Genomic DNA, 25,922 nt, shown 5'->3' with positions numbered 1-25,922 from the left:
CAGATGTCATGGGGTTTAAAGGATGCTGTGTGCTCACATACATTCTGCCAGTATCTGGGAAAGACGTGGCTGGGCCTATCTATCCTCCTGTCCATTCTGCATGCTATGTGGCAAACAGTATTATTTTGTAATATTTTCTTCTTTTTTTGTTCTATATACTCACATTGGAAGATTGTGCCTTGCAGAAATCTCCATGCTGCCATGGCTGACATTACCTTTTTTCCCACATTTTGTTAAGCTGCATACACTTGCAAATGTGGATGGTGTATGTGATAACAAGAATTCAGTCTAGTTCAAACTCGGTAAGGGAAACCTGTGTGGAGAGAAATACGAGGGTGCCTGGAAATGCTTGGTACTTGGCTGCCTCTGGCTTCAAATTTTTAAAAAGCCTCACCTTTGCTAATCAAGGTAAAGTGCACCCCCTAACACCTTAAACATCTGCTGCTGCTCCTTCCTCCAGTGCTGCTGCCACCAATATGCCTGGTGTATTGGCTGGGGATAGAGCTCAGAGAGTGGCGACAACACACAGTTCTCAGGCCTAAAAATTGACCACTAGGCCCAAGCATTGCATTATGGGGGGAGTTATCATGCTCCCCCACAACCATAAGCACAGGGTCATTTGCAAGGGCAGCCACAGAAAAGGGAGCAGTTGACAGCCCTGGAGGAGTATAAGGTGGTTTTGGGGTGCTCTACACCTTAGTGTCACTTTTCCCTGAATGTAAAAAGGTTTCCTTAAGAGCATCTACGCTTATCCAATCAAACGCCTGATCCACAGATGTGTTCCTAGGCCTTGATTTAAAAAGTATTAAAGTCGTCCTGAGAGCCAGGCAGTTGGCATTTTTAGATGATCAGTGGTGGCAGACTACCTATTTCTCTCATGCATGATTTTTTTTTTTTTTTAAGGCTGGAAATATTACTAGAATGTTTCCAAAAATGTCACAGATCCAAAAAAGTATCTGAATGCATTAAAGAGCTCCAAAAAGAACAAAAGTGTAATCATTAAAGACAAAATACCTCTGTGATCTTTTAAAACAAAAATTAAAAAACACCAAATATGTGCTAGCTACTGAATACTTCCCACCGGAATATAGAATGGAAACTGTATCATTAGCTGAATGAAATAATAAATGAATCTGTACTCAGGAATATAAGTCATAGAAAAGTGATGAGTTTCTAATCTAAAATCTCTCATTGGTAAGTTGAAATGTTGCCCAAAAGGCAGCTTCAAACATTTAAGTTTTGTGTTTCCAAGACACAAAAGTACACTATGTGGCCTAAAGTCTGTGAACACCTGGCCATCACACCTATACGAGTGTGTTGAACATCCCATTCCCACACCATGGCCATTAATATAGAGTTGGCCCTCTTTTGTGGCGCTAACATCCACTCCTTCTGGGAAGACTTTCCACAAGATTTTAGAGTGTTTGTGGGAATTTGTCCTATTTGTGAAGTTAGGTACTGATGTTTGATGAGAAGACCTGCTTGCAGTCAGCATTGCAGTTCTTCCCAAATGTGCTATGCAGGCTACTCAAGTTCCTCCACACTCAACTGGTCAGACCATGTCTTTATGGAGCTTGTTTTGTACACAGGGGTACAGTCATGCAGGAACAAACTGTTACCACAAGGCTAGAAGAGCACAATTGTCTAAAATGTCTTTGTATGCTATAGTCTTAATAACACCCTTCAATGGAAGCACCTGAACTCGATCATTTGGACAGAAGTCCACATACTTTTGGCCATACAACATATGTAACGCCAAAGCAATTGCTGAAAAACTACAATGGTAACTACAATGGTTTCCCATATGTTGGGCTGACTTGGATGAGATCAGAAATTTTGTGCGTTGCCAGATAACGCTTCATTTTTTATTTTTTTTCAAATTGGTATTTATTAGCATACTTCTTACACTAGATTCAATACAAATCATTGCTCTACAGAGGATAATTACTTTACAGGTTCTACATGTAGATGAATATGTAGGGGGCAGCTGATCCTCAGTGGCAATGAGCTTCTCCTTTCTCTTCCTCCCTAGATGAGCCAGAAACCAGAGATGCCTGGTGGGCTGAAATTCGACAGGAGATTAAATCTCACGCCAAGGCCCTTGGCTGCCATGCTGTCATTGGTTACAGTGAGTCCACCAGTATTTGGTAAGTGAATCGTAAACAGTCGAGATAGCACAGTTCAGCTAGGCAGGAACCTGAATCTCAAATGTTATCAGGTCCTTATGCGCAGATTACTGAACAAGTAAGCATTCTATAAGGAGAAAGGACTTCTGAGTAAATGCCAGTTTTTGAACGGTTGGTCATTTACCCACCTGTTGGTTTTTAGAGGACCTGTCAGTGAAGCCCCTGACGCACTGAATGCGAAGCCCGGGGACGTGGCTACTCACGGTCCTTCGCTTGCAGTGTGCCTAGGAAAGCCCTCTCCTACGCCCAGCTAGGCGAGAGCTCAAGTAGCTGAGCGTGGCGAGATGAAAAATGTAATCTCTAGCCAATCAGCGCATGCATATGAATCCATGCGTCGGGATGCAAACAGCCAGTCGCATTCCCCCAGACAAAGCGTCTGGTGAGTCCAGAAGGGAAGTCGGAGTGGTATGTTTTCCTTCCAGCCCAAGTTCTGTCTGGCTAGGGACTAATCTGTGTCAGACAACAGCAATGAATTGCACAGGCACTGATTTGTGTCGTCTGACCTGGCATCTCAGTCCAGAAAGTAGATGGTGATCCTGAATAATGCATGAACAAAGATGGTTCTGTGTTTCTGGAGATAAAAGCAGATAAAGGGATAGTCAGGAGGAGTACTGTGATCTCTGTGAAAGGTCATATATAGTTACATTGTATCTGAGGTTGAATAAAGACACAAGTCCATCCAGTCCAACCTATTGCGTTTATGTGTATGGTTCTGCAGGTGTTTGCATGTGTTTGAGTACATGCTATCACCATTGAACATCTTGTACATGAAAATCATGTCCCCCCTTAGTCTACTTACTTCCAGCGTGAACCTATTTAAATGTAGTAACCTTGTCTCATAGCTTTGGTCCTCCATCCCCTTAATTAGTTTGGTTGCACTCCTCTGGACTATATTTCCAGCTCAAGAACATCCATTCTGTAGACTGGTGACCAAAACTGGACCGCATACTCCAGATGAGGCCGAACCAGTGATCTGTAAAGTGGCAAAATTATAGACTTGTCCCTGCAATACATTCCCTTCTTAATACAAGACAGGACTCTACTTGCTTTGTTTACAGCAGCCTGGCACTGCAAGCTATTATTCAGTCTGTGGTCTACAATGACCCCCAAATCTTTTTCCCTTTCCGACTTCCCAAGAGGCATTCCCATAATTGTGTAACCCACTTGCCTATTTTTTAACCCCGAAGTGCATTACTTTACATTTATCGACATTAAACCTCATCTGCCATATAGTTGTCCACTCCCCTATTTTATCCAGGTCCTCCCGTAATGTTATGGTGTCTAAGTCCGTGTCTTATTACCCTCCCGATGTTATATACCTGTAAGTTTTACACTGACACATTACTAAGCATAGTGCACAGGACATGGAAAAGCTACTCTGATGCTAGGTCCATTTTAAGCATCGCACAACCTTTGCTGAGCAACTACCAATCTGAGGGCAGCACTGTTATGGCCTTCCGGAGCTGTGGGGGTTTGTTGGCTCTGGCAGCCTGGCTCTGGCAGCAAAGACTTCATCGGATAAGAAAGTATAGTAGGGAGATTTCAGGCACTGCTGTCTGGGCAGCGAGTGTACAAATAGTCCCAGCAGGCTGACTTTGCACAGGTCTGTGTTATGGTTAAGCAGATGCCCATGTGAGCAAACCTGTACTGAAGAACATAAGCAGGTTGTCATAAGTAAGGATGGGCTCGGGCGTGTTCGCAGCTCCGCGTACCGAGCCTGCCAGGAAGCGCCAATCACAGGTACTGAGACATTTTCTGTCCACAGCTACCGAGATCAGGAAATGTCTCGATGCCTGTGGTTGGCGCTGTCAGCTTCCTGGCGGGCTCGGCACGTGGAGCTGCGAACACGCCCGAGCCCATCCTTAGTCATAAGTAGGCGTTCAGTTGCCTAAAGCAGCATTTCATACAGGTGAAACTCGAATAATTAGAATATCGTGCAAAGTTCATTTATTTCACTAATGCAACTTAAAAGGTGAAACTAATATATGAGAGAGACTCATTACATGCAAAGCAAGATAGTTCAAGCCGTGATTTGTCATAATTGTGATGATTATGGCTTACAGCTCATGAAAACCCCAAGAACCCCAAATCCACAACCTCAAAAAAGTAGATTATTACATGCAATCAATAAAACAAGGATTGTACATAGAACAATATCGGACCTCTGAAAAGTACAAGCATGCATATGTACTCAGTACTTGGTTTGGGCCCCTTTTGCAGCACTTACTGCAATTACTTTTGCACGATATACGAATTATTCGAGTTTCACCTGTATATCTCTCAGTAGAGGTTTCTTTGGGGTGAGGTGGGGTGTGTTCACTTCAAGGGCTGTTATTCTGACTCCCAATTGTTGTATTAGTGATTTGTGCCTTGCTGAGATCTGTATACCTGGCCTGTATAAGCAGATACAATCACAGCGGACAATCCTTATCAGATAGCTGAGCTCACCCAAATACCCTTTTATCCATGAAGATCTTTATTGAATGCAGCAGGTTTCACTGACAACAGGATGTAGCAGATGATTAGAAAGACGGTATTTGCAGGTCAAAATATGGTAATGCTTTTCCCCCCATGTGAGCATATGAACATGTGGCCGTAAGACATGCGGCCATGTTGGTGAAGAAACTCGTATATGAAGAAGAAATGGGAAATTCATCATAAAATGGGAACACAGAAAAAGATGGAGCACTAAACAAAATGACCACAAGATGGCAGCATCTGAGCTAGCAATACTACTGATACTATGCAATGGCCATAAAGTTAACTAGAGACATAGTCAATTCACAATAATCTCAATTTTAACCATGACTATGCATTCTTTTATAATTAGAGGTGCACCAAAATGAAAAAAAATGTTTGTTTTTTTATTTTAACTTTGTAAAAGTTGATTAAAAATATAAATAAAAACTTTTTTTTTAATTTTTTTATTTAATTTTTATTCATTTTTATTAAATATGTTTTATTTTTTACTTTTAGGGGCTTCGGGGAAATATGGGGGTCTAAACAGACCCCTGATATTTTTCTTTTTAAAATAGAAAAAGAGATTGAGGACAGAGTCCTCAATCCTCTTTTTCTGTGTCCCCTGTTATCAATGAACAGGAATCCTCTATACTAAGTGTTCCTGTTCATTGATAACATGAGGACAGAGTATGTTTACTATAACCACAATCATGAATGAACAGGAGGTGATGTAGATCACTTCCCATTCATTCATAATTGAGGATATAGTAACCATACCCTGTCCTCCAATTATTTACAAACACTCAGCGATCACTGAGTGTTTGTACCGCTCTCCTTCCTGTGTCAGTGAGCAAGCGGAGCTCAGCCTGCTGTGACAGCGCTGGCTGTCTCCGGCCACACACCGCTCTCCTAATCTGTGACAGGAGGCTGAGTGGCGGGGGGAGGAGAGATGCTGGCCGCTCACAGCACTCTCCTCCCGCAGCGCTCGGCCGCCTTTGACAGTTTCTCTCCTCCCCACTGGGACACAGAGCACCGCCCAGCGGGAGGAGAGAGAGAACGGATGCACCGCTATATCGGCCAGAAAATTGCACTTTCAGCCAATATATCGGCGCATCCCTAGTTATAATCTCACACAATTGCTGTAACAGCACAGCTAGACGGGCAGAGCCCGCTGTCAATCAGCTAGCTTGGTGGATCTCGCCAGTATTGTCGGGATCCGTCCCGGCTGCGGCACTCTCAGTATATAGCGAGCTGTAGCTCGCTATATACTGAGCTTTGGGTCACCGGAGGAGGTTAGTATATGTCCTCCCGTGACCCTAAAGAGAACTATGGGAGGAAAAGGTTACGCGATAGGTCTCTTTTAAAGTGTTGCAGGAATTACTAGAAGAACAGTACAAAGAGGACAAGTATTTAAAAACTTTTGTTTGAAACTATCACTGGACAAAGGTTCTCTTATGTTTTATCTAAGCTCCACTTTAAGAATGTCCTGCCTTGTTTTAATCTGTAATCCTGCAGAGAAGATTCTCCTGATGTGACATGTGTTGTTCTTCTCTCTCTTTGCAGTGAAGAAGTCTGCATACTCTCGGCCTCGGGTACCGCCACCGTCCTGAACTCTCGCTTCCTGCAGGACGCAGCCAGTGAATCCTGTTTTGAACAAAGGTTGTCCGCCCAACCTGGCTTCTTTGTAGGGTCAGAAAAGGCAGACTTTGATTATTTCTCACACAGCAAGGATAGTGCTCTTTGCCTAGGGTAGGTAGGGCGGATTGCGGCCGGGGCACTTCACTCCTTGTGTCACTAACACCGGCAGAGGTAACGCCTCGCTACATCCAGACCATGCGCAACACTTAAAGGGGCAGTCCCAGACTGCAATAGCAGTCTTTCCACAGGCAAGTGCTGATTTAAATTATGTGCTAATTACATCATGTGAGCTTGAAGGAAATCTGGAATTTTTTTTTCTTATTTTAGTTTTGGGTAAAACATTTTTTTTATCAAAATCAATATAGATGTTTTAAATGGATTAAAATAAAGCAGAATAATATCATCAAAATAACACTTAGGCTGTAAATAAAAATGTCGTTATACAAATATCAAAAATCCTCACTCTACTTTAAAGCCGAACTGCAGACAGACAAATCTAGAATTGGAAGAGAGATACAGGTGTATTTTTATAAGGGCCATATCACCCTCATGATTCTGTCACTGGCAACACCTCGAAAGCAATGGAATTGCTAAGAAGTGCTCACCTTCTTTGACAGCGTTACTCCCTCGCTGGCCAGATGAGTAAGGTGTCGCTCCTTCGGTGGTATGTGACAGTCTGCAGTGTTTTGCCTATCCAGCCAGTATGAAATGACACCTTGGAAACTAGTTTGGCGGGCTGAAGCCCAATGAGTGGAGTACAAAAAAAGGCAGGATTTGAAAAGCTTTATCGCAAGTCAGTCATGTGGCCCAGCTCTCCTATCATTGCGTGTTCTCCATGCTGTGGCCTGCATTCTATGAATGAAGAGGAAAATACAAGTATTTTTGCATTTTAAATACAGCTGATAGCAGTCCCCGCTCTGCTTTATAAAGGGGACCCTTGGGGGTAAATTAACTTTACCTGCTAAAGGATTGTAATTGTAGCACAGCCATATTCTGGACCTCTCTGCAGACTATCCTGTAATTATGCAGTACACCCTGGTCCTAGACACACCTCAGCCTGTGATGGGGTGTATCCAGGATCTGAGCACATTGATAAGGTCTTTCATGTACTGAGCAAGGAAATATGACAGAACTGGGCCTGATAAAGAAAGGGCTGTGGGATCTTGTAGCAAATTATATGTTGCTTACTCTGTAGATTAATATCACATCTTATAGGGACATTTAAAGCTTATAAACCAAATGCAAGGCCACATTTTTAAAAAATATCCCAATATATTTGCACACATGCAATGAGTGGAAATCCTCACATATAATGAGTGGATGTACACAAGATTGTCTGTGACTAAAGCTGTTGGTCACCGATACCTTTTTCATTAAAGGTTGCGAGTTATTTAAACCTTTTGGAGCGCAGTGTGATGGGACTGTCCTTTTAAACATCACAGATTACCTAATTCTAATAGCACGACAATTCTAACCCTGGGTTGGGGGGGCACAGAAAAGTCGCATTATAATCCCATCCCATCACGGCCTGCTTGACACAGTGCGTGTTTATGTTTCACCTTTAATACTTACAGCAACATTGGGCATTTGTAAAATTACGATGGAGAATGTTGGTTGTGCCATGTAAGGAATTGAAAAGTATTCGTCTTGCTTTGAAGTGACTCCATAACTCTCTGATGTATAGGACGGATGAGGTGTCATCGCCAGGCTGCGGGTTTTGTCACATCCCCTATGATGAACTGAATATGCCTTTTCCTGCTCACCTCACCTTCTGCTACAGCTGCCGCAAGCAGAAGGTTCCGGACGTCCTTTTCACCACCATTGATCTTCCCAGTGATGCCCCTGTGGTTGGCAAAGGTTGTCTGATCCAAGCCAGGTACGGACATTCCCTTCTGCTGAAGTTATTGACCTGCTAAGATTACACAGCACACATTTACCAGGGGCAGCCAGATTTTTGCATCTATCTCTAATAATTGACTTTGATTTTTGCAGTTTTTTAGAATTATAGAGTAAAATGTGAAACCAAAACGTATTATTGTGGCTTTGGATAGAGTGCTAAGGGCCTTAAACCCCATCAGGTTTTTATTGCTGCTTCTTATCATGTTTGAGAGATTCAGCCCCCCATATTTGTCCTGGAGACTAATGCCACTAGAAAAGGAAGTGATAAGAATATCCAAAATAAGTGAGGGGAAATCTTACAATGGGGACACTTATTCTGGTCACAACTGTCTTTTGGGGAGATTTCCTCTGTCCATCCTGATCTCCTGAAATCTCTACTGCAGGACGCAGACATGGGGGTTTGAAAAAGGGGTGTTCAGATACCAGTGCCAATACTTGGCATTTTCATGAGAACTACCAGGGTTGCGGCTGGGAACGGGCTCTGGCGCTCCACCACTGTCCTGAAATCACTAGTCTGTTTTAGAAAAAATGTCACATGACACTAAACAAAAATGTATAATAATTGTATCTGTGAGTACTTGGACAAGTATCAGTCCTTGGTCTGGAAAAAATGGTATTGGTGCATCCCTAATAAATAAATAAATATATATATATATATATCTAAAAACATTAAAAGCCCCGTATGCTCCTTAAAAATGCCTCCTAACTTTTCTCTAGTCTAGTTGTGGAGCTCAAAAAGTACCAAGTACCGTACTTGCTATCTGAACATCTCTAATTTGAACTCTTCCATATGCAATCCAAAGCTAAAAACAAATAGTTTGGCTATAAATGCACTGCAAAAAAAGTATAGTATATTTTTAGTGAGCACATGCTTTGGGGTATTATTTAATTAGTTTGATTAATATTTGGCAGTACTTTAACATTCTTCTTCTACCATATTTGTATTATTGTTTAAATGCAGAGATTTCCAGATTAGCCACTAGAAGGAGCTTTGTATTCCACTGTGTTCACTCAAGACTCTTATTGCTATTATTGTTATTGATATTATTATTAGGTGCTGAGATAAGATAGCAGGCAGTGCATTGTTTTCAGTGATTTGGCTAACTCATAGACTGACATCGTGAGAAGTAGCAGTTAAAGGATAGTTGAACTCTCAGTTTATATCAGTTAAATATATTCCAGGTGCATCAAAACAAAAGATGTTCAAAGTCTTATAGTTCATTTTCTTTAGAAAGCCACAGCCTAAGATGAAAACCTGTCCCATGCCATCATGCTGCAGAGAAGGATCCTTGCTTTCTGTGGGGAAGCAGCAAGTCCGAGACACCCCTGCTGATCAGACCTAGAGCTCTCCAATCATGCTTTCTACTGATTGGATGACTACTGGGTAGGACTGCTAAGCTGGAGGCAGATATGGCTGGCCACATTTATATAAAAGGTATTCATTTTCATGGTTCCCTGGGAGGGATGTGGATTACACCACATGTACACATGAGGTTAGTACTGGTCTCACAGGGCAGCTGTGTTCCTCTAGCAATGTCCAGCGGTATATTACCAGCGTAGCTCCATGTCATGTGATTGATTTCGCCACACTGGAAACATTCATGGTGATTTAAAAAAATGAGTATTTAGTGATTCACTGCCTTTTTTTTTTCTTTGGTCCTGGTCAGGTTGTGTCGGTTGAAGAAGAAAGCTCAGGCAGAGGCAAATGCCATGGTCATCAGCAACCTTCTGCCCTTCATGGAGTATGAGCTGCACACACAGCTCATGAACAAGCTCAAGCTGAAGGGGATGAACGCTCTGTTTGGTCTGAGGATACAGATAACTGTTGGGGAGACCATGCTGCTCGGACTGGCTGTAAGTCTTGACCTGTCACTAAAAAGGAGGCGGGAAGAGGGTGGAGCTTTGTAAATCATCAACATCATTAATGAAATCGTATTCAACATTCATTGCTTGGAGAGGGTTGTATCCCTTATTAAAGCCCTTGGGGTTATGATGGAATGTGGGTTACTGAAGTATGACTTTATATTTGTGTGTTGTAGGGGTCCCTGAATAGACCAAGTCCACTTCATACATCTGTCCCAATCAGTTTATATTCCTTGTTAACTGTGTCATGACAAATGTCAGCAAACAATCATCATTTTATTTCCTGCCTGGCCAAATATTTAATTTACAAGGTTGAAAGGATACATTTACATTTAGTTTCTTTGGTGCATTGTATATCATAAACAAATAAAAAGCCTTGATTTCACCCTTTTTTAATTCAGTTTCCATCTCAGTGCGGCTGATCTCCTTTTTCAACCATTTCCTGTCTACATTCACTTGCCCTAGCGCCCACTGCACATCATTTCTCAGGACCTGCTTTCTAATGGTGACAACAGTGGACAATGACTGCGCAATGTGTTGGCACAGCCACCAAGAATGCCTGCTACAGAGTGTCAACGTAGGAACACAATTTGAGTACAGTTGTTGCCCCTTAAAGTGACATTAAACCCTCAGATTTTTTAACATAAAACAATACTGCAATGTGTGCCTTACTGTAAAACATGGCTGTTTCCCTTCTCTTAGCTGCTCTTCCTTTTAAATATGTATCTGTTCTCATGCTTGGAGAGAACTTCCCTTTTCAGCTCAGGGCCTCTTCCTGTAGTGCTGGCTTAGGTTACAGCCTATACACAGACACCGTGTGAGACAAGGCAGTCTGCTGAAAAGGGAAGTTCTCTCCAAGCATGAGAACAGATACATATTTAAAAGGAAGAGGAGCAAAGAGAAGGGAAACCACCATGGATTTCAGTAAGGCACACATTACAGTATTGTTTTATGTTAAAAAATCTGAGGGTTTAATGTCACTTTAACAGGAAGTGCCTGAACAATGACCTTTATGGCAGGATTACCAGGGATTTTTTTAACCAAAGGAGCAGATCTAAAAAGGAGTAAAAATAACTCTTGTATTGACATTACCATGATAACACTTGTAGCAATGTGAGCAATGGTGACATTTTCTGTAATGCTAGACATTTGTTACAATCGGCATTACAGAAAAAACAGCAATTGCAAATCATTTGTGGGGATTCTGACTTCTAAGTGTGGCAGTTATTACGTAATCCAAGAGTTCTTGGATGTTTTGTCCCTATGAATGATAAGTCTGTTCATGTTTTTATAGTTTACAATAAACCAGTTAGTAGGGCTGCCAGTACAAACTGCGATAAAAAGAGTTATAGGGCACCGCTAGATGGCAGTACATTCCCCCTCTGATCCCCAGGACCCCCTAAATTCCGCACACAATATGCATATATTGACTTTGCTTCTAGGCAGGGCCTAGACGGGTCCCCTACTTCTCATTGTGCCATAAAGGTATCTCAGCAACTTATGCATGCACAACCACATGATAGGAATGGAGGGCAACTTAACATTTACACATGACACACACCCTGGGTTTAGAGATCCCAAATGCACAAGGGAGGCATTTTATTGAGCCATGGTATGTTAAGCACCTTGTGGTGTCACTTTTATCATGTCAGTTTATATAGAATTCTGTCTCTATAAATCCTTTTGGGTTTTTTTTAGTCTGCTACTGGAGTATACCTGAGTGCTTTACCCACCCCTGGAGGGATCCAGATTGGCGGCAAGACCCCCAGTGATGTAGCCTACGAGCAACACGTATCACACATTCAGAAGAAGATTAATGAAACAATTGCCAAAAACAGAGAACTGTATGAGATAAACCCTCCGGTATGTGACTGGGTATGACAGGGTTGGATATTGGCATCACTGACATTTTCCAGTAAGGTGTATGCAGTTTTTGTTTCAAGACCAAACAATTGAGCATTAAACACAAGCACACATGGAGAACCTAGAGAATGCTGTGGCTCAGTGGCTAGCACATCTGCTTACTGTACTGTGCTCCTAGCTGCATAGAGTTTGCATGTTGTCCCTGTGCTTGCATGGGTTTCCTCCCACACTCCAAAGACCTGCTGGTAGGGTAATTGGCTCCTGTCTAAATTGGCCCTTGTGGTTGCATATGCATGCATGTCAGACAGGGACCTTAGATTGCCTGTGTAAAAGATTTAAAGCACAAATCCTGTGGAAAAGCTGCCTGCAGGCAGTGGGATTTCCAGCAATTCCTGTCTGGTCTCTGTGCGCTGGGCGACTTGTCTCCTTAATGCCCACTTGTAGTTGAAATTCAGGCAGCTCTGATGTCATCAAGCCAGTGCTGCCTGTGCAGAATGCCAGAGGCTCTCCCAACCCATATTTAACATTGTGCGCCCTGCACAACCCTTCTCTAGGCAGCTGCAGGGACTGATGATGTCAATGGCAATTACTGTTTACAGATTGACTGGGAAAGGTACAGCAAAAAGGAGGGCTGTTATAAAGGCATAGAGGGAAGACACGGGTGAGAAAAACGGGAGGCTGGAGATGAGCTGTCTTGTGATAAATGGAGACCATTTGTGATTTTTTTTTTTTTCTAAAAATACTGACTTGCTTTGTTTTTTTTCTATCGCTAATTCTTATTTTTTTATACATTATATTTTTTTAAGGAAATATTGGATGAGGTAATCGGGTCACCAATCCCAGAGCCACGGCAGAGAACGAGACTGCTGCGGTCACAGTCAGAGAGTTCGGACGAAGTCATTGAGCTGGACCTCTCACATGGGAAGAAGGATGCCTTTGTGCTGGAGGTAAGATTAGAGGTTTTTATTTAAAGGGTGTCCAACAAAGGTATGCATCGTTGAAGAGACGGAGACATTCTTTAAAGAGACACTGTCACCTTGGCAATGCAGGGCAAAGTGACAATGCCTTTGCAAACTCCACTCCCTCCTGACCCTCTTTTACTTACCCTACCTGCACTTTCAATTAGAATTAGTAACAGCAATCGAAAGCACATTTGTATTACATAATTTATTTCTCCTGCCTTTGGTTTTTATTGAGGAACTTGGCATTTTGGCAGACAGGGGACATAAAGTAGATATCAGGGAAAGATTGGTAGCAGAGGAGATCAGTTAGTATATAACGTGAAAGTGAAGGAAAAAAAATGTAAATAACAGGAAAGAAAACCATAAAACAGCAATAAGTTTTCCTGGCACACTCACAAGCCAGCATGTAAAAAAAACTTGTCTCACCACTAGGGTTAAAAACAGAGGTTTAGATACACGTCTTCTGCAGAAAATGTGAAAGCCGCGCCAAGGCACCTCTTATAGTGCGGTCCTAACTCTAAACTATGAGAGTCTCCATCTTGGAGAACATGGGTCAGAAGATAAAATTGGGTGCAGGTTTGTCAGGAGGAAGCCCAACCTCCCTTAAAGGCACAGGGACGCACAAGGGATCCCGCACATCCAATTGGCAGCTGAGACCCCCCATTCGTCACTGCACCAAATCAGTCAAGCAAAACAAATGACAAATGCACTCATCAATTCGTCACCAGCTTTACAGCAAGGTGCACATGGAATGGGCTTTAAACAATAAAACAGCAATTTCTTCCATCTGCAGACAGTGGTCTGCAGATGGAAGATAGATACCAGGATAGTGTCAATGTGAAAGTGAAGAAAAAAATTTAAATAACAGGAAAGAAAACCAGTGAAGAAATATCTCCCTCCAAGATCCCTCCTCTGAAAAAGGAATATACTTTTATTTGATCATTTAGCTTGCCTTTTATCTTTAAAAGAGAACCATGGGGTAAGGGTTGTTCTGCATAGTTCTCTTTAGGGTCACAGGAGGACATATACTAACCTCCTCCCATGACCCAAAGCTCCGTATACTGCGGGCTATTGCCCGCGATATACTGAGAGCTCCTGACAATCTAAATGAATTAAAAAACCATGGAAAAGTTGTATTCTATCCATCGCACACCTTACAGACTTGCAAAGTTCATTCAACGTGTTGTAGTGAATGGGGGGATGGTGCTACCATGTAATCACAAGCTGACATTTTTCCCCCACTTTTCTGGGAAGGCTTTTCACATGATCTTGGAGTGTCTGTGGGAATTTGTGCCCATTGGTGAGGTCAGGTACTGATGTTGGATGAGAAGACAATTGGTGTTCCAGTTCATCCCAGAGGTGTTCAGTACGGTTGAGGTTAGGGCTCTGTGAAGGCCAGTTGAGTTCCTCCTCACCAAACTGGTCACACTGTGTCTTTTATAAAGATTGTTTTGTACACAGGGGAACAGTCAGCCTGGAACAGAAAAGGACCTTCACCTAACTGTTACCACAAGGTTGGAATTGCACATACTTTCGGCCATATAGCGTAGGCGTGATGGTCATCTGTCCGCAATGGTTTAGTCAGAGGATGTATAGAGTTGTGTAATTCTTGCCAGCGTTATATGATTCATATTGCTGACCCTGCAGTGACTGTTTTATGCTGTCGCCTGCAGGACACCACTGCTGTTTCTTATATACATATATGTTTACCGAAAGTTTCAATAAATAGATTTACAAAAAACTTTATAAGCTTCTGTTACAAGGCAGAGAAAAGTTTGCTCATGACCTAGAGTTTTGTGTATTCTTCTCTTCAGATTGATGACACCGACGCAGTGGAAGATATACATTCGCTCCTTACAGATGTGCCGCCCCCTCCAGGTAAAACATTTGTCGATCCAGCCAAAATCAATCTATTTGTTTTGAATAGAGTAGGGCAGATTTGGGTTGGAGAGGGATTATCCTAGCGCACTGCTGTGGCCATGACAAGCTGAACCTGGATTTTATCACGCCTACGGAACTGAATGTGCTGTGTATTCACATTGAGATTCCACTAGAGGGAACATTATTAAGTACTTCTCTATATTGGCATGTGCAGTCATAAGATCAGAGATTTCAGCAGAGGTAATATATAATGAGCCCTCTAGTGGATGCTTTGTAGAAGCACATAGACAGATTTGACCAGTGACAATAGCAACTGAAACCCAAATGAGTTAGCCACAGCCATGCAGTGTGTTGAAAGAGATCTCACTGGGTTCTTGGATAGCATTAATGATCTGGGAGATGAAACAAGCAAAAACTGAATATGTTTCTGTTTATGAAGAGGACAAGGCCCCTGATTAACCCCCATGTGCTCTTTGTAGGGTTTTATAGCTGCAACACAGAGATTATGCCTGGGATCAACAACTGGACCTCAGATATACAGGTGATTCTCTTCTTATTCTGATTTGTCTTTCTTGATTTATTGTCAGTACTGGGCTGGATACATTATGAATGCCACTGTCGTGTCTGGAATGTACACTCATGTTTAGAGTGTAACGTCAGGGTTGTGGAAGAACATCCCAGTCCCATTGTAAGAAGTTTTGGCACCCAAGGTGAAAAGGCCAAAATGCACCCCCCTTTCATGAGCTCTGAACTTCTTTAGCGGCATAGGTTGCAGGTTCGGCCGTTTTGTGCACCCCTCCTGCTAAGGCACCCAATAAAGCACATCCTCAGCCCAGCCCTGGTTGTAAAGATATTAGCAAACTTCATTGCAGGTTCATTCCTTTCTCTATTATTTTGTGTTTACCTCACCAAGTCTTTTCTCCAACCGATATCAAAATGGGAGGGTCAGCTTGTTAGCTTTTCCTTGTCACCGACTGATCTCAGTGTAAGGAGAACTGCAGTGTTTGCATCTTAAGGGCAGGTTTAAACTTAATTATTTTATCTAAAATTGAGCTGCTGTTGCTGGAAATGCCTTTAAATTTAATTGTAGCTCAGTTCAGTCTTCTGGGAAAACCTGAGAGCCAATCACTCAATAAGGAAGTTACATAACTGAGGGATTGCTGTACACGTACAGTCTACGGGACACCACCAAGTTGCTAAATTGCAAGGCTATGAGATTTGAAATTTGTGACATTGTTAAAAAATCACAGCGGTAGCAGATTGAAATGGAAAGGTAATATGTTATAACATTGAATTTAAAAAAATGTATTGTATAATAAATAGAATATTTTAGTGAGTGTGGAATTTCTCTTTAAAAGACTAACACCTAAAGGGAAAGAGGAAAGGAGGTGAGAGAGAAGGAAGGATGATACTATTTATATAATTAAAGTCCTCTATTGGAGTGATTTGAAATATTATGCTCTTTTTCTTTTTTTTCTCCTATGTGAAATTTTTGGACCGTGTGGAAAAAGTTAATAAAGATTTTTAAATAAAATTAAAAAAAAAAAGACTAACACTTATATTAACGCTTTATTATCTTTTTTTAAGATGTTCACCTCAGTCAGGGTTGTCCGAACCAACAACATGAACCTGACCAACCAAACCCTGAACAAGAATTTTAACGATATGTGTGAGAATCTCTTAAAGGTGATGTCCTTACTCAATTTCTCACTCATTCTGCTGTACCCCCCAAGTTCCTTCTCTTCTCCTTTCCCTGTGTCTTACCCGTTGTCTTTTTCTCTCTCTTTTTCATGTTTCTCTTTCTTTCTCTCTATTTCATACCTTTCCAATCACTACGTTGTAAAGCATTTTTACCTCCATACCTCACATAACACTGTGTGTCAATCTTCCCCTCTGCAGAGCCTGTATTTCAAATTGCGTTCAATGATTCCCTGCTGCCTGTGCCATGTCAATTTTACGGTTGCAGTTCCTGAAGATGAAGCAATACAGGTACGGAGGTTTATTTTTATTCTGACAGATTATCTATGTGCTGTGTGACCCTCAGTACACATACAGTAATCGCTCTTTTCCTCGTTTTTTCTTCTTATCTTGATGATGCAGATCGCAGTCACCGCTGTTGCTATCACATTTGACAAACAAAATGCGTTACAGGCCCCAAAGAGCAAGCTGGAGCGGGCTCAAACTCGCGGTAAGCAGCTGCTGGAAGGTCATACTAATTAGTAGAGCACCTAGTGTACTGTAACCCTTAGCATCAAAATGTTAGCATTTTATTGTGAGCAAACTCAGACATCCCATATGTCAATAATTGTTCTTAATCGGACAATTGCACTATTTTACTATTGTGGAATATACACGTATACTGAAAATTAGCACCTGTTCTTGTGTCATTTGCACACATAAACAGCAGGATATTCTCTGGGTAACTGCAAGTGCAGTGATGATCTTCACAGTAAGAAACTGAAATTAAAGCCATATCTCTGGGCAAAACATGGACCCCTTTACCACCCCATCTCCAGCCAATCCTTTATATTTTTTCCACCTTACCTTGTAATACCGGATATACTCACCATCCAGAACCATCATTGGCGCTGTTTCCGGGTGCAGGGACCTCCAATCCAGTCAGTCGCCAACAGTCCCCTTGCGCTGACTTCACTGCAGCAGACTCCTTCTCTGGATCCTAAGAGGTCACTGCCACTGGACAGTCAATATGAAGTGTCCATGTCACACAGACAGTGATATGAACACCTGAGAGCCCATTCACACCAGGGCGGTTGCGGATCAGAGCGGTTACTGCGCTGATTTCAGAAGGGAGGTTTTGTCAATTTGTAATTGCGTTTCAGAGCTGAAACGCAATTAAAACCGCGCTAGTCAAGCTGTATGGAAACTACACTGATCAGCACGGCAAAAATAGTGCAGGGAGCAGTTCGGGCGTGGTGCGGTTTCGATCGCGCTGAGCCGAACCGCCCCACTGTGAATGGGGCCTAAAGAAGGACCTTACCTCTTGTACACAAAAGATAATGGAAGACTTGGGACTGGGATCACATTTGGCCTCAATTTTTAAGGTAAGTATAAAGGGCATTTTTTAATGGCAGTGGTTAATTGAGGTAGGGGGACTAAGGGGGAGGCCAGAGATGGGCTTTAACCAAATGGAATATGGTTGCTATGGGTTATTTTGCATGTCACCCATGCTCTTGGTTTTATTAGAAAGTCAGAGTTGTCTGTAAGCCGTGCACCCCTTTGATGTCTTCCCTTCTGTCTTGGTAACTGACTCTCCGCTGACGTTGTTCCTCTTCCAGTTTCCACAGACACAGACGAGCAGCTTCAGTTTTCTCTAGAATTATCATCCGAATCCCCCGGACTGCTGTCCTTCTCCCCGTCCAAAGGTGAGTGTGTACAATGTGTTTCTGTGCTAGATAGGGGACCCCCTTCGGTGCATCTGCTCAGCAGCCCGGAAGCCCTCCCAGCCCAGGGAACAACTGGCAAATTTGTGATATATGTTCTATTATGTCAGTCCTTTTCAATGTGTAGAAATATTTAGTACACTACAACAATATTTTAATATTGTTAAATTATCGTTTAAAAATGCTTTGCCGTTTTTGTTCCACTGGAAAGATTCACCCTTTCTTTTTCATGTGGACACCATTGTCACTGGACAGGAAATAATAGAAATTCGCAAATGTTATAGCTCATTACTGGAAAAGGAGGTGTCGAGAAACCTTTTAATGGGGACAGTTGTTCCAGTGACAACTGTTTTGAGTCATATTCCCTCTTAGATAAAATGGCTATATTAATACTTGGTGAATGGTTCTCTTTAAGCCATCCTATATAACAGTGTTTTTTTTAAATCTTACTCCAGATCTTCAGGAGCGAGTAGGTTCCCCAGCCAACGCTATCCAGCGAGGTAAGATGACCCCGCCGTCCAACCCCTTGTATACTTCGATTTTCTTTTCTTTTCAAGAAGCCAATATTTTACTTCATCAGGAAACATTGTGATGAGCAAGAGACGTCATCCATGTTTTTTTTTTTTTTTTTCTTTGTTCCTGTCTTCTTTTGTCTGTGTGTTTCCAGTCACTGCCGCTGATTACAGTTCCTTTGCAGACAGATGCAGCAGCTGGATAGAGCACATAAAAATGAGGGCTCAGACCATAAGACGCGGATCAATTAAAACAAGTAGGCAGCTGTGTGTTTCTTCATTGTCCTGATTGTCCCAGGCCAACATGTGACACGCCGTGGTGATGGGGAGGGGAGGGCTGTCTAATCGGATCAATCCCACAGAGTGTGAAATTTATTGTATGTAGATATCGGGGACGTGAGCTTTGAAATTGTGTCTTTACGTTCCAGCATCTAAAATTGCAACCTGATTTCTGTGTAATCCTTGATAATATCCACAATCATAAAGTGGGCAGCATTTTAATAGGTTAGGAGAGCTTTTATAATACCAGTTATTTTTTTAAATGGTCTGTCCACCTATAAGTGAACTTAGGTGAAGTCTGTTGGGCAAGTCGCTCACTGGCTGCCTGTATTTGTTGTGGAGTCCAGTAAGGAGAGATTGGTACAATGGTTCCTAGTTCTTGGCCAACATGGGGTTCCATCACTCTCCCTCCCACAGCAGTGCGTTGTGGAGGTCCGTTGTAGTGTCAAAACTAGTAGAACAGCTGCACACCAACTTATATAACAATGCAGTAATGGAGCTGTGTTGTGTAGTTCAGCAGGAGAGAAGTGGACAGGACTAACAACACTGCTTGGTATTTCAGTGCAAAAGAGGCACTGTGTCGTCAGCTCACTAGAGGAAGTTAGGAGCTCACTGGATTTCTGGCAGGTCAGCAGGTATTTTTCTGTATTTGCTATGTTAGTAAAGGGATTAAAAACAGGGAAATGTACATGTATTACAGAGATGTACTAAATGTTTTTTTATTATTTGTCCTGACGCTTTAAGAGCTCATTCTAGGAAGCCTCCAGCTGGCACTGCCAAGAATGGAGGCCACACTCACTGGAAACCACTTTGGAGCCATAATAGTCTGGCAGAGAGGAGGGTGAAGATAGTTTTCCAATAACGGACACAGAGGAGGGAAGGTGATATTTGATAGGGGCAAATGTTTCCAAAGTGGTTCAAAATAGACTTACTTGGTAGGCACTGCCCTTGTGCCACCCCGAAAATGGGACAACTGTGACTAGGAAGTGGCCTCCGAGAATACGTCACCCCTACAGTGCCCCACTAAGGAGGCTTCAGTCAGTCAGATTGCCCCTAAGTGATACATTGCCCATACAATGTCCTACTCTGGTTCCCTGAATAGGCCAGGCCTCTGAATAAACTGGTCCTCTGAGATACAGTAGGAGGCTACAGGCAGTGCTGCATACAGGAGAAAAAGGAAGAGATGAAAGAATTCTTCACAAGTGTCCATTTACCACAAAAATATGTAAATGTTGCGGAAAATAAAACCGGTGGAGGAAAATCTCTCTGTGATCACAATAATCCCAGGTTGCATCACTAGTGAGTTCATGCAGTGCTGGACAAAATCATTCAGTTGCTCTAACTTACAGAAGCATTTCCACACTTAAGGGTCCATTTATAAAGCAGGGCTTATGACCTTACTAAGGCCATACCATTGCACTTGTATAAAGCTTGGCAGTGTGCTTTACAGATGTAATTAGCACCTTGCTTGTTTTTGGACTCATGCATGCGATCAGCCTCTCCCTCTGTCTTTGCAGCGTAATGCAGAAAACACTCCGTTGGACATTGCAGGCTCCATACCACTACCTGAATTTTATGACTGACTGGTAAAATGCGTGCCCAGGGTGGAGTAAACACTGCAGTGTCCATCAGATAGCAGTATCCCCTTTTTTTTTTTTTTTTTTATAAATGGGGGCTTAAACATGGGTCTCATTTTCAGAAACCTTACTGAACATAAGCGAGTTTTGATGTCAGGCAGCATTTCATGGAATTAGGTGGCACGCATTGCCATTAGGTGGTTGCTATCAGTGCAAACAGTGTGTGATGATTGCTGGGATATGTGTCCTTGGTATCAATTCTTGCCACGTACACCATCCTCTACGATTGTGCAGAGTGGGAAGTCTAACATGACAATGTAACCAGGCAAAATTTAGAGGGGAGAAATAAAACCGCGCAATCTACGGTACAATTTTCACACTCTCCCAAATCTGATGATCAATTGTTCCAGCTCATGATTGTTTCCAAATCTCTGCGTGCTTTCCATGCTCCTGCTGGTCGCCTTTTTTTCTTTATTCAGCTTTATTTTCCTTCATTTTGCTAAGCTCATTCACAAATTCTTTTTGCAGGAATGTCACTGTTCCGAGTCGCCATCCTTCCGCCTGCGCTCGCATGTGCTGCATGACTGTCCTTCATCTAAACATGTTTCTTTTATCTCCATCTGTGCCTGGCTTCCCAAGGCTGAGGTTCATCCTGTATGCCACCACCCAGTTAATGCCAATCAACCAATGAGACCACTTCCTCTCGTCCTTCAGACTGTCCTGTCAGCTTACTGTTTGCCCATTGCCTGTATCTCACCAGCTTCTCTTTCTTCTCTTCCAGTCACATCGATGGAGAAGTCCAGTCCACTGGGTGATGGTCAGCTGAGACACAAGTCTAGCTTTGCTTTTGGAGGCCCAACAGTGACCGTTGTCAAGATGACCCCGCTATCCTTTATACCGGGAGCCAAAATAACCAAATACCTGGGAATTATCAACATGTTTTTCATAAGAGAGACCACATCTTTGCGGGAGGTAAGACGAAAATCTGAGAATGAATGCAAATGGGATTCTAGACACATATCTTCAAAATAATAGCAAAGGCACCTATAGAAATGTTTAGTAATGATAATCTACAAACGGATACACTATATTGACCAATCACGCTTCTCTGGCAATCCGATGGACGTGTCTGGGTTTGGTGGTTGCCAGAACGGTACTTGCCTGACTGCATTGTGCCAAGTGTAAAGTTTGGTGGAGGGGGGATTATGGTGAGGGGTTGTTTTTCAGGGGTTGGGTTTGGCCCCTTAGTTCCAGTGAAGGGAACACTTAAAGCATCAGCATACCAAGACATCTTGGACAATTTCATGCTCCCAACTTTGTGGGAACAGTTTGGGGAGGGCCCCTTCCTGTTCCAACATGACTGCGCACCAGTGCACAAAGCAAGGTCCATAAAGACATGGATGAGCGAGTTTGGGGTGGAGGAACTTGACTGGCCGCACAGAGTCCTGACCTCAACCCGATAGATCACCTTTGGGATGAATTAGAGCGGAGACTGCGAGCCCGGCCTTCTCCTCCAACATCAGTACCTGACCTCACAAATGGTCCAACATTCCCATAGACACACTCCTAAACCTTGTGGACGCCTTCCCAGAAGAGTTGAAGCTGTTATATCTGCAAAGGGCGGAGCCAACTCAATATTGAACCCTGCGGACTAAGACTGGGATGCCATTAAAGTTGATGTGCGTGTAAAGGCCGACGTCCCAATACTTTTGGCAATATAGTGTACCCATAGATAATTGCAGGCTTTTTATTTTTTTGTATATCTTATTTCTCTTTTCTTCCCCAGTCATGACAGTGGCCATGTTAACTAAGGGCAGATTGCTAGGTATCTCTTTACTTCCTGGAACTCTGGCACATGTGACTTTGCATATCATCTCAGGGGAGTAAAATGCCTTTCCCTGAGATCTCATGAGATTACAGATGAGATTTGCCAGCAATGCTTTGCTGATGTAACCTTCCCAGGATGCAATGCTTGGGAACATTACATCATTTCATGCCAAAGCGGACCAGAAAGTAAAAAAAGAAATTGTAAGTAAAATAAAAATGTTTGTTTGATTAATTAATGTAAGATGATTTCATAGCAGCATGCAGAGCTATATGCTGATGTGATTTTTAGTCAAAGGGGGTAAAGGTTTGCTTTAACATTGCCCTGCATGAAAGCTTTATATGGCCCAATTCTTGCCCAACCTTGAAACTAGAAGAGATCAAGATGGCTGTAGCCATCCTTATAAACAATAAAAGGTTTGTGGTCTGCTGTGCCACAAGAATTCTTAGAAGAACAGCAAGCATGCTTGTGACTTTAAATGGAACTACTCAAACAGTCATTAACCTGTTCCCACCCGTAGTCTGTAGATTAACATGCTTAGACACTGTGCCCCATGCCTGGAGAACGTGTTTAGAACTAGGTTCACACCAGTAATCGGGAACCAATCAGCATGGGTTCCGTTCCTGTGATCACATGGCAAACCTGCTGGCTGCAGCTGTCACTGTGCAATACTGTATGTAAAAATGAATGTCAAATGGGACTGCCCTTATGGCCCAGGAGCGCGAATTGGTCGCAGCCTTAGTTCGCGCTGTGAGGGAAACGCTTAAACTTGAGGAGGCTCCGAACGCTTCGGCGCTCCCGCCGGTTCCTTTTGGAATTTGTAATTGGTCTTTAGTTTTTTTGTGCCTAGCGTCCTTCTCCTGCAGGTGGCGATATTACCCTACAGTACATGATCTCCGATCTGTTCCCTGTGTCCTTCAATGAACGGAGAGAAAAGGATTTTACGGTGAGTACCAAAATCCTATTTTTTAGTTCTAGGAACTCTGAGGAAAAATGAGCTCCTCTCTTGTGAGGTGAATGTAGAAAGTGCTATTCAGCAATTACACAGCGGCTGTGGTTGTGTGCTGTGCAGGTTTAAAGTAAAACCCCCCAATATGTTTAGTGTGTTCCTATTCCCACAGCATAAAGGAAAATAATTAAAAGCAAATATTTATTCCCTTTTAGACGTGAAGTCTTTGGCCAGGCTGCAAGCTGCTCTCTACAATTTCAGGGTGACGGGAAACTCTGACGTCCGCACACCATTCTGCTTCAGAATGGCATCTTTTTTTCGTATTCCTTTAGCATGACATGTGAATGCAACGTTCCGGAGCATCACAGGACCCCATCTTCAGGTAAGGTGTCAGAAACTTTGCCTGACAAAGGGGTCCTGTGAGGCTCCGAAACGTTGCATTCACATTTAATGCTAAAGGAATACGAGTAAACATGACATTTCCGAAGTAGAATGGTGTGCAGATAACATATCTTCTAGAGTGTACGCTGCCATCCACCAGTTGTTCCAGCACCCGTTGGATTCTGGGGTACATCGGTACGGTGTGCGAAGGGGATATTACAAAGAAAACTCTAGAAAGACTAGGGACACACTGATTCGCCTCTCATTAACATGCAATGCTTCTCAATACTTAAAGGAGAACTATGAGGTGAGTGCTTTTCACTCACCTCATAGTTCTAGCTTTTCTTCCCAACACTAAAAGTTCCTGATGCGTGCACCTTGGCATGCTGATCTGAAAACATAAGCAAGTAATTTGGTAAATCAAATGAATTAACTAACCTTACTCTCAGTGCCTTCCGGGGAACTCTTGTAGGTAGACTGCAGGTAGGTAGCACCAATGTCATCAGTGGGCTGGCTGAGAACGTAGAAGACAAGCCGGCCACCGATAATGTCTGTGATTGAAATTGGCAGCGCCAAAGAAGAGAAACATTAGCTTGTGGCAACATACTATCCAAGGAAGGAAGTAGTTATCATTAGATCTGTTTATTTTGCTACAATAAGCACATTAGTGTTGATGGTTTCATATGAGGGAGTAAATAGGGGAACGGTCTGCTGTCCTCTTATACAAGTTGCTTTAATCAATGACATTGAACCATTTGTTGTGCTTAATCCAGGAAGGCGGAGTCAGCGGATTCCTCCACGCCTTCATCTGTGAAGTTTTCGCCATGGTCCGTGCGCACGTAGCAGCTCTAGGAGGTAACGCTGTTGTGTCATACATCCTGAAGCAGTGTGTGTTCATGGAGAATGCAAACAAGAACCAGGTAAAAAGCCTTTCCCATGGTAGAGAGATCATATTTTGATAATAGAGAAACATCAGTATAATTGTATGTGTTGTATCAAGTCATTCTTCATTCACAGCTCAGCCATTGTTAGCATTTTGCCGTCCTCTATTTCTATATTATGACTGGATGTCACAGGTGCTGTACAGGGGTTCACAAGAAACTAACAAAAATAAAACCTAGCCGTAGCCCGGCACTAACTTAAATATAGGTCCTTACTAACAGGCTGAGCAGGCCTACTGCTTGTCAGCCTCCACATACACCCTTTGCAAGTTTTCGCCAACCTTGCAGCTCTCTGACAGGACTTGTCTGATACCCAGGCCGAGAGCTCTGACTACAGGTTCCAGGATATGCATAGCATCACAATCTAATAAAAATGAAACAAAAATTATTTTATATGGACACAATCGGAAATGAGAGGAGGACCCAAACAACCTCGCCTGAGAACAAGTGTCCCTATTGGTAGATTTCCCTTCACCTTTTATTCGAGTGACAACTGTCAGATTTAGGATCTTACTTTCTCTCTGGAGGAAGGTGAGGTGGTCATAAGCTTTCCACACCCAAGTATTTCCCCAGGGCTCCAGTCAGACAGCAGAATGGATGGGGGTTGTTCTTTCAAGAGACCTGGCAGAGTCCACTTTAATTGAGCATTATTTGGGGCTGATCCTGCCAACATTTTGAGTTGCTTGCACAGTAACAAACTTCCATTTGCCTCTTTTATAGGCTCAGTGTCTCATCAATGTTAGCGGTGACGCCGTCATCTTTACACGAGAATCGGAGTCCGATGCAGCACCGTCTGCTTCCCAGCAGGTTGGGATGGCCACTACAAACCAGACAGCAGTGGACGGAACATGATAGCCAATGAAGAAGGAGGCTAAGCCTGCCTGCAAGACGCACAATATTGCCAAATTATCATCCAATCAGATTGTGATCGGCTTTCTGTCACTTTTCACAATCTGAAAATTCACCTAGGTACATCCACATCTGTAGAATGCAGCTATATAATCGCAATAATTTTCTGCATGTGAGCGCCTGGAACTTGTCGTATAACTTGCACCAAAATTGGAACTGGAAGCCCTGATCTCACCTGCCCGCAGTCACGGCTTTGAAGGCATGTAGAGGCATGAGAGAGAGGCACAGATTGTGGGGAAGAACAAACCTGAACTGTGATTGCATAATATTGTGTCCGGTAACTATATTTATTCCATAGCTGTCGCATTCAGCCCAGAAAATCTGCCGTAACCCTTGCTATTGTGCTGCGGTCTGCTACAGTGGTTACAATGGGAGTCATACACCATCATTTCATTT

At 42.8% G+C, this 25,922-nt stretch overlaps 1 protein-coding gene across 1 annotated transcript in view; it reads left to right on the top strand.

The window, feature by feature from the left end:
* C2CD5 (C2 calcium dependent domain containing 5) overlaps positions 1-25,469 on the top strand; it is a 71,019-nt gene extending 45,550 nt beyond the window's left edge. Inside the window, exons 12-28 of the mRNA XM_018560014.1 lie at positions 2,033-2,147; positions 6,210-6,395; positions 7,969-8,160; positions 9,851-10,037; positions 11,745-11,909; positions 12,716-12,856; positions 14,686-14,749; positions 15,232-15,293; positions 16,340-16,438; positions 16,652-16,741; positions 16,853-16,940; positions 18,049-18,135; positions 18,609-18,653; positions 18,821-18,922; positions 21,303-21,493; positions 24,450-24,596; positions 25,338-25,469. Of these exons, the coding sequence (XP_018415516.1) occupies positions 2,033-2,147; positions 6,210-6,395; positions 7,969-8,160; positions 9,851-10,037; positions 11,745-11,909; positions 12,716-12,856; positions 14,686-14,749; positions 15,232-15,293; positions 16,340-16,438; positions 16,652-16,741; positions 16,853-16,940; positions 18,049-18,135; positions 18,609-18,653; positions 18,821-18,922; positions 21,303-21,493; positions 24,450-24,596; positions 25,338-25,469 (2,093 nt within the window). The remainder of the gene's footprint in view (positions 1-2,032; positions 2,148-6,209; positions 6,396-7,968; positions 8,161-9,850; positions 10,038-11,744; positions 11,910-12,715; positions 12,857-14,685; positions 14,750-15,231; positions 15,294-16,339; positions 16,439-16,651; positions 16,742-16,852; positions 16,941-18,048; positions 18,136-18,608; positions 18,654-18,820; positions 18,923-21,302; positions 21,494-24,449; positions 24,597-25,337) is intronic.
* Positions 25,470-25,922: the final 453 nt, after the last annotated feature.

The sequence above is a fragment of the Nanorana parkeri genome, unplaced genomic scaffold, assembly GCF_000935625.1.
Source record: "Nanorana parkeri isolate BGI_ZX_2015 unplaced genomic scaffold, ASM93562v1 scaffold426, whole genome shotgun sequence".
NCBI lineage: Eukaryota > Metazoa > Chordata > Amphibia > Anura > Dicroglossidae > Nanorana > Nanorana parkeri.
This window is presented reverse-complemented; position numbering and strand designations above follow the sequence as displayed.